General features: G+C 39.6%; 1 protein-coding gene across 2 annotated transcripts in view; it reads right to left on the bottom strand.

Annotated features, from left to right (window-relative positions):
* Nucleotides 1-880: 880 nt before the first annotated feature.
* The window catches only part of stk38l (serine/threonine kinase 38 like), a 32320-nt gene continuing 23683 nt past the window's right edge, over nucleotides 881-9517 (bottom strand). For both annotated transcript variants that reach the window (XM_088922885.1, XM_088922884.1), the window contains exons 7-14: nucleotides 9125-9279; nucleotides 7842-7944; nucleotides 7474-7535; nucleotides 5123-5240; nucleotides 4823-4946; nucleotides 4186-4281; nucleotides 3242-3333; nucleotides 881-2825 (exon numbers count right to left, since the gene is read on the bottom strand). In XM_088922885.1, coding sequence (XP_088779011.1) covers nucleotides 2698-2825; nucleotides 3242-3333; nucleotides 4186-4281; nucleotides 4823-4946; nucleotides 5123-5240; nucleotides 7474-7535; nucleotides 7842-7944; nucleotides 9125-9279 — 878 coding nt within the window. In that variant the 3' untranslated portion in view covers nucleotides 881-2697. The remainder of the gene's footprint in view (nucleotides 2826-3241; nucleotides 3334-4185; nucleotides 4282-4822; nucleotides 4947-5122; nucleotides 5241-7473; nucleotides 7536-7841; nucleotides 7945-9124; nucleotides 9280-9517) is intronic.

Below are 9517 nucleotides of genomic sequence, written 5' to 3'. Positions count from 1 at the left end.
TAAAAAAGGATTCATGCTATTATGCATAAAAAATATGAAAGTTCAGGTCCGATTAAAAGTTACAAGCAGTTAACTGATGTCAGGGGTGAGCTAGTACAAAACCAAGAACACCTGGGTCTCGGAGAGCGAGACGAGGAGCCCTGGGCTTCAGAAATGCGTTGCGGAGTATTAAAGAGGAACTGCAGTCCCAATCTCTGACTGGTGATTAAATCCCACTAACAAAATAAACTAATTGATTTTGGCACTGATTGGTGGCGTAGAAAAACATTACAAATTTCGAATGAGCTCGAAACGTGATTGTTGTGGAAGCACGGTTAGTCGTAAACTGCTGGTCTTGTGCGGGAGCGAGAGTTCCCATGAACTGCGACGTGAAGCAGCCCTTCCTGCATTTAACTTTCATAGTGGTCTGAAACGCACTCAATGCCGTTTCTTTCTAACCCCTAAATATAAATAAATTGTTGCAGTTCCCCCTTAAATTAAAAGGCTTTTCAAACCTCCAATGTAGCTCACATTAAATCATAGCAGCTTTAATTAAAAATAAGAATATTTAAACAGCATTTTCATAGCATGCATTTCTTCATTTGACACTGAAAATATGAAACATTTCAGGTCTATGCACATGTATACAAACAGGCCTCCATCCTCTTCCATCTTTGGCACAGACTGTTAAATCATAGATCATGTAAAAAAATCAAAACTGAAACACTAAAATGTAGCCAAACTCCTCTAATGCAGAGACGGACCACCATGCACACTCACCTTCACACACGTCTATCTTCTGATCACAGCAACTGTCCTATCTAAACATCTAGCAGTCAAAGCATGTTGACATGGATTACAAAATAGTGTATATATAAAAGAAAAACATTTAGGCATTTGGCATACTTGAAAGTATTTTATTTTTTGGAGTTTCCACCATAACTTATGTTAAACTCCAGCAAACAGGAAAGCAATCCAGCTGCCAGGTAAATATATTATTTAAATTCCCTGCTATACAGTTCCCCTCATCCTAAACATATTAAAAATAAAAAAATGTCTTTGCTACAGTGTTTGAAGTTCTTATTAGTCTGTCCCTTTACGCTCTACAAAAGCAAAACATTGTTTATGGGCAGTGTATGCATGGACATGGAACATGCAGTTGTAGAACAAAATGAACAATTACAAGTAATAGTTTAAAACCTAGATGAAAATGTACATAAAACAATGAGCCCATAATGCCATAATGTATCCCAGTCTGTACAATAAAGACTAAGCTCTCTTTAAACAACACCGCCATATTACGGAGTTGCCTCAGCTTAATATATAATGTCATTTTTGATTGCTTAGCTGGCTAATGATCACTCTGCAAAACTTAAATCATGACCTGAATGCTAAACAGTCATACAGTACACATTTAAGCAGAGGAAAATCTTAGAATAAACCAGGAAGTACCTTCAAATCAAATCTGGAAGATAACAAGACAAACATATTTTATACCAGTGTTTGAAATACGGTATGTATAAACGGATTAAGCAATGTAAACTTTTTTAAATTTTCAAACCTGTTTTGTATAACTTTGAGCTTCATCTATTCAAACAAGAGGTATATTCTTTAACATTGATCTATACAAAATAATACAATTCCCTTGTTTTTACATTTTTAGTGACAACTTGTAGTGGAAAAAAACATACATTTACCCTGGTAGATGAGGACTGAAGTTGACATTACAAGTTGAAAACGCAAGTGATCTGTTAAAATAATTGGTACCTTTTAGGGCTTAGTCATAGCTTGCTGTCTGTCCTAGTTTACTGTAGAACCCTGGATTCTGTTATGCGAGAGAGAGAAATAAACTTACTTGCAGTGACTTTTACACATCAAAACTTCCCATTCTCTTATATTATAAAGTGACAGAAACCGAGTCTCCCATTCACCCACTGTGGAGGGAACGAAACAATGGGCAATCGGAATTTATAATTTCCAATAAACCAGTTTCAAAGAAAACAAAGAAAAAAAACTGCTTAAAAAAAAGCTCTTTTCCCCACAAAGTTCGACTTGCATATTTCATTGCTGCAGCATATTGAATTATTCTATACATTTAAAATAAATAAATAAAAGGTGATAAAAGTCTACATATTCTTCAGCAACCAACTCAGTTGTTTCTGATTGACATCATGCTGAAAAAAAGCCCCAAATTAAGGTGAAATGGGCCCCTATTCTGAAAGTGTAACCCAGTCACATACCACTTCCCAACTGCACTGGCAGGGGAGTCTCGTAGCTTGAACACGAGCAGTCACTGATCTTGCCTGCCAGTAATCGCACTGGGTCATGTGGAAGTGAAAATGGAGAGTGCGTGTTTTAGTGCTTTACATACAGATACAGTACAGATAAAACCCAGAATCACACCCTGAAGAACCCTATACACGGGCGCAAGAAAGATAAACAGATATGTTTAACTTACTCCAGTACCTCTACAGTCCCAGAACACAGAACAAAATCAAAGATGGAAAAAAAAATCACAAGAGAACAGCTGCTGGCTCTGCCAACTCAAAATAAAGGAGCCTCTTCAGTAGTCTTTGGAAATTCTAATCCTGTAGAATTTCGGGGTTTGTATTGATATTCTCCATTGTCTCCAGGAGTCTCTCAGTGTACCAATACTGAGAACTGCTGAGTGGCTCAGGCACTGCAGCTTATAAAGGTCCATCTCCTCCCCTCCAGAGCTCACAGCTTCCCTGCTTTCATGTAGGAAGGGATGGTGCCTCTTTGAGTCAGTCCTTCAAACCTCTTGTAGGTGTAGTTCAGGAAAACCCAGTCCTTTGATTTGTAGTCTGGCTCTGTTGCATTTACCACTGAAAGAGGAGACAATCAATAGTACTGAAAAATGACATTTCTCATTTACTTAAACCAGACACCTTCAGTAGGAGACAGAAAATTCAGGGTGTGGTGCACAGTTCATTAATTATAGGAACTGGGAAAATATTTAGGCAGTAAAACCTGAATCTCACCAAGAAGCACTTAACAAATATCATGGAAAATTAAAGATTAGTTCCTCGAACTGCACATTAGGTTTAATAAAAGTACCTACCTGCATTGTAATTAATAAAATTAAAAAATGAGGAGAGAAGCCAAGAATTATCTCCAAACTGAATCATCAAGATGTCTTCTCACACAAGAAATGTGTTTTTCCCCATCAATAACTCCCAATTAAAACTCTTCAAGTTCTTCTAAAATTCAGATGTATAAGAAAGTTAGGAAGGGTCCTTACCGGGCTGGAGGATGTCCGATTCAGGGAATTCGTCAAAGTTCGATGTGTCATCGATGCTTTTGATTTCAATGGAAATGGCAGCTGGCCTTTCCCTAAAAAAGGGGGGGTAGTGATTACAATAGGATCCTCCACAGCATTTGTCATGCACCCTAAAAACTTTGTTTCTGAACTCTGCTCTCCATTGTAAAATATATGTAACACCTTACTTAAAAGAAGCTAAAAACCACAACCCTGACTCCTTCATAAACCATTCAACATGCATACTCCTTAAGAACAGTTTGTAAAAAACATTATAAGCCCATGATTATTAGTAGTGGTTTATAATGGGAGTTTCAGCAGAAAGCAAAGAGCAGAACTTAAAGCAGAAAGATGTCAGGTGAAGACGATAGATTTTAACCCCATTAAGGACTCGAGAGGTCAGAAGGACTTCCTGCAGATGCAGCTCAGCGACAGTGGCAATCCTGGTATGTTTGTGAAATTTTATTTTACTATACATTTTTAGGCACAATGTTTTGTCATTAAAAGTGTTATCATAGTTTAACAATCAGCTAATAAAACATTCTTTTTGCTTAACTGTAACAAATATTAATACATTTAAATCAGGTGGGTAGCTGTGTCAGCATGCGTAGGCTGCAAAGGAACAAGTAATAGATTTATTCCATGCTGAAAAAAAGAAGAAAGAAAACACAACGTTTCAGCTGTGGAGCCTTCTTCAGGTGTGAGAGAGACAGGGCAGTAGGCAAAGGTAATGTAGCAGGAGAACAAGAGCTGGGAGAGAGGAGGAGCGAGGGGTGGGAGCAGGGGACAGACAGAGAGGCCAATCAGGAGGTGTGAAGAAAGAATAAGTGAAGTGAGGTGTGAAATGAAAAGTACAATGAAAAACCTACATTTAAATATGTACACTAACAGCTAAAAGCCACTGTGCATGCATGCATGTCAAATACCTTATGTGTTCCCAGTCAACTGGCTCAAAGAATGGATGGCTCTTAATTTCTTCCACACTTGTGGCACCAATTCTGTTCTCTGCATCAGTACAAAACCTAAAAGAGTCATCAGCAGAAAAATGATTTTCATGAACACACAACATTAAGCTGTTTTTTTATTACTTTTAGTAAGAGAAACTGCAATCAATTCTCAAAGATTTCCACATGGTGAACAGAGCTTGTGTTTAACAGTACCATGTACAGATACTAGATTCTGTTTACTGTAGCAATAACGGAATTGCAATAGAAAATTGGACTTTTGGAAGAAAGAAAACTGAAAAACAAAATCCTCTACTTGCAGGAAAATTCAGATCAATGACAGTTATTTGCAAGTATCTCCTGCCAGGATGTGATCAGTGTCTCAGACCCCATCTAGACCCAGTCTACAGACCAAGCACCCCTGCAGGCAGGGAAATCCTCTCCCGGCTCAGGTGCATTCAACACAATCCAATTTATCATCAGATTATGTCTCAGTCACTCTGTATGAGGTTCACAATGAGCCCTGATACACGTGGTAAACATTCAGCATAACCTCACATACTACCATTTTTTTTCATGTATAATTACTAGAGCATGTCTTATCCCATAGAGCACAAACCTTAAAATCATGTCTTTTGCCTTCTCTGAGATGGGCACTTCCAGAGGGAAGACAAGGGTCTCCTTCCAGTTCATGACTTTTCTGTATGTTTCCTGAGGTGTTTCAGAACAGAATGGAGGATATCCTGAAAAACAACAACAAAGAATAAGTGGTTTGGGATAAAAATATCAAAATAAGTAAACTGCCTCACAACACTATATTGATGCACACTGTGTCAGACGCATCAGCACTTGCTTTCAGCTGATAGGATTCCTCCCCCCTCTTCAACATTCTTACTAGAACAGTATGAAACATACTTACCTATGAGCATTTCATACATGATAACTCCCAGAGACCACCAGTCACACAGTTTGTTATACCCTGTCTGCATGAACACCTCAGGTGCAATGTAATCTGGAGTTCCCACAGTAGAATATGCCTGTAAAAAAAAAAATGACATTCATTCAGATGTTCTTTCAAGCAAAGAGGAACCTGTTAAATTAATTAATTTTAGGATCCACCACCTGGATTATGAGACGACAGCCATAGTGCACCATTACGCTCACCACACACCACACGCTATCAGTGAGGAGCAAACCAGTGTAACAAAGCCAATTCATAGATGGGGATTATTAGGAGTTGGTGATTGGTAAAGGCCAGGGAGAAATTTAGCCTGGACACCCCTACTCTTTTCAAGAAACGCCTTGGGATTTTTAATGACCATAGAGAGTCAGGACCTCAGTTTTACGTCTCATTCAAAGGATAGCAACTTTTTTACAGGACAGTATAGTGTCCCCGTCACTATACTGGGATATTAGGACCGACACAGACCACGGAATGAGCACCTCCTACTGGCCCCACTAACAACAATTCTAGCAGCAGCCTTAGCTTTTCCCAGGAATCACCCATCCAGGGTGTTACTAGTTGCAAGTTGCAGGGTGATACAGCTGCAGATATAGATACAAGAATTACACTTATTATTGAAGTGCTCAGCACTCCTATCCTCCTGGGGGCAGGAGAGGCCGGACCCCAGAGCAAGAAGCCACAGGATGGGAGACAAGAGCAACTGGTAGCTGAACCAGGTGCTGCCCCCAATCCCAGACGGCCTTAAGGAACGAGTGGAGGAGCTCATGGAGGGGAATGGGTACCCCAGCTCATGCAGGGGTATGGAAAGGTATGGGTACCCCAGCTCATGCAGGGGTATGGAGGGGTATGGGTACCCCTGCTCATGGAGGAGTTTGGGAAAGGGATATGGAGCAGCACAGGCCTGACATGGAGTTCTCTCATCTGCCTGGACCTACCTGTCTCTGTAAATAGTTAAGAACATCATCCAAGCCCTGCTCCCCTTACACATGTGTGCCTGAGACTTCAGTAACCTCAAGCGACAGTATGTTAATTTACTGATTGTGTACATGTGATAGTTCATTGGACACATGCTGAATATGGAGTAATACAATTGTTACACAGGGCATCTTATACTGCTCTGTTCACACGCTGGCACTACTGGAGCTCAAGTGAGCGCAGTGTCCTACCACATGTAAACCTGTCAGCTTTAGTTCTGATTGTCAGAGGGCTCCTTCCCTATTATCAGCGTCAGGGCCGAAAAAAACAGACTGGAAAAAAAAGGAAGAGGGGAACCTTTTCTTGTAATCACTACTGTACACCACCAACCTCCACAATATAGGTTAAAACATATTTCAGTGGAGAAATATTTAAAACTCCCTTTAAAAGCTTCCCCTCAATTTCCAAGCTGCAGCACGACATGACATGACTTCAAGAACAAGGTGACCCATTCAGCCCATCCAGCAAGTTCCTTCTTTATTCAAACCCAGACACATGCAGCAACAGCACGTTTGCCTCTATTGGACATATAGAAACGTGGAGTCAGAGCTGCTGCTGCTCATCACCACATTCCTCCGCAGGGAGCAGAAGTGCGGCACCTTCGCTAGGAACTGCAAACTGCGGCTGCTGGAATCGCACCAGCAGATGTTCCCCATTCGGACCAACGGGGGAAAAAAAGATGTTTATTCGGCTTTCAAAACTAAAGCACCACCATAAGCAGTGAGGTACTCGTGCAGAGCAACACACAGCGCACACACAATACTACTGAAAGCAGAACTGAGAAAGCCCAGACTGTATGAGGCATGCACACTGAGGAACACACTAATAACGCATAATGCACGCAATTTTGTCAGGTACACAAAGAAATGGTATCAATCACGATATGATATAGGATGTTAACATTTGTATTTTTCTATTGAATATTTGTCTTTTTGATGTAAGTTCTAGACCAAGACATGCATGTATACAAGACTGTGGATGGGCCAGTGGGTTGTCATCTGAGGGCCACATTAAGGCTACAGGCCACCCATTGAGGAGCCCTGGTGTCTGTTTGGGAGAAGAGCCTTCAAAGTCCTCCATCCTCTCGCATCACCAGCGAGCTGCAGAGGTTCACCCAGCGGACCAATGAGCAGGGCAGGACAAACAGACAGGCAAGTCTCAATTCCACAAAGAAAGGACACTACAAATTGGGAATTGGGTAGTAGATCAAAATAATTTCCTAACATTAATCCTTGCCTTAAAAACACGCATGCAGATTTAAATGTTAAGAAAAATTGGAGCAGTTTACTTCACCAGAAAATAACATTGTGACGTTTCAGAACTGAGCTCACCAGCTGTCGCCTGTTCTTCTTCCATGTCTCAGCTTTTCGTTTTGAGTTCATGTTCTGAAATGCTGCAGGAAAAAGCTCCCTTTAGTACAATCATTAACAATAGACACAGAACGCTCAAATAGCTGAACACATAATATAAAATAAGTCCCCAACTATGTTTATTGATCCAGAGAGAGAATGAGTATATCTTCAGATCTCAACCCCTTCCTTATAACAAAATACGAACACATTACTGTTCAGAAGACCAAGGTGGTGTTACAAAGTTAGTCTTTAAACAACAGATTCAATCTTGATCCACAATACACAAAGAATAACAAAGATACTTTAGTATAATCCTCATTACATGCCAAGACCATATGAAAACATACTGAAATCGCTGGGTGGATTGTGAGTGAGATTTCTGTAGAACTCTGTTCTGTGTGCTTTCTTCAGCCCTGTGCACAGACCAAAGTCAGACAGCTTGACATGTCCCTGTAAAATAGGACAGGTTATTAAATCCAGTATTGAAAGACCGTAAAATAACATATTTGCAGTCACCTTCCCATTTGTGATATTAACATTTAAAAAAATGCATTTATGTTTCAACAGACTAAACATTTATTTTTCAGAGAAGACTATGAGGAGACATTCACCCATTCATCCTCAAAGGCCTTGATAAAGTCAAACAGACGGCCTTCTTTAAAATCAACTGTGAAACACAATCCAGAGCACACTAATGAAAACCAGAGAGATGTGCATTTGAAACCAAGAACTGGAGGCACGTCTGTGGGAGTTGGAACAAGCTGCCCAGCCATGCTGAAGCGTCTTTCAAAACGAGGCTGGTTAAGGTGTTAGATGATAATTCATCCAAGAAAAACGAGCTTAATGAACCAAATGGGCTCTAGTTCGTAACCTTATCTTCTTTAAGGAATGACGTACTATAAAAAACTAGTTACAACCTTCCTTTATTAAGGTAATGGTCTCTTCCAACCCATAATTAAGATATACCATTTTATAATTTGTTGTAACACCTGTTGTTAACAATACTGGTTATTTTCTAAGTATATTTTACAGCTCACTCATATTGAGACAAAAATTAATTCACTCAACTGTTAAGTAGGCCTTCATGAAAATGAACATTTGTATATGTTAATTACTGAAGAGATCAGAAGAGTTCAGTAAAAATGATTTTATGTATTTGAAATCCTGGCTGACCAGATAAATATTAAAAAGTTCTAAGTCTGATGTCAGCAATTGTATAGAGATGCAAAGGAACAAGTAATAGGTTTATTCCATGCTGAAAAAAAGAAGAAAGAGAACACAATGTTGTGTTCTCTTTCTTCTTTTTTTCAGCATGGAATAAACCTATTACTTGTTCCTTTGCAGCCTACGCATGCTGACGCAGCTACCCACCTGAATTGTATAGAGATACTGTATTTTATTTTTGAAGAAACTTATTTTATGAAATGAGAATCATATTATAATTAATCATTAAAGAAATAAGCCTTATGAGACAATTCTCCAACTAATTAGCCAGGGTGGTGGATAAAGGCTTGTGTGACAAAGATGTTGCTGCACAGATCACCATCAGATAATTGAAGGAAACCAAGGTGCAACTATCCAACAGAAATGCAAAATATCCAAAACAAAGTCAATGCATTATGCTCCTTACTTTGGCATCCAGTAGGAGGTTATCTGGTTTAATGTCTCTGTGAATGAACCCCAGCTGATGTATGGAATCTATAGCCAGCACAGTCTCAGCAATGTAGAACTGGGTCTCTTCCTCTGACAGGGTATCCTTCTTCATCAGCAGAGTCATCATATCTCCTACACAGACAGAGGGCAACAGGAGTTCAGTTTTCCTTAAATAGCTGTTTTTAATGTCTCTCCATATAAAATATGTGCTAGGTCTTTACCGAGTCCTTTCATTCATGTGTAAATGACTTAATTCTGAAATCTAAGCAGTGTCAAAAACAACGCAGAGCAAGCTTCCAGTAATTTACACCCTTAATATAAAAAACTGTGCCTCCACAAGCTACAGTATATACTAAAAATGCACAAGTCT

This window comes from Atractosteus spatula, chromosome 8 (assembly GCF_055471065.1).
Source record: "Atractosteus spatula isolate fAtrSpa1 chromosome 8, fAtrSpa1.hap1, whole genome shotgun sequence".
NCBI classification, from domain to species: Eukaryota; Metazoa; Chordata; class Actinopteri; order Semionotiformes; family Lepisosteidae; genus Atractosteus; species Atractosteus spatula.
This window is presented reverse-complemented; position numbering and strand designations above follow the sequence as displayed.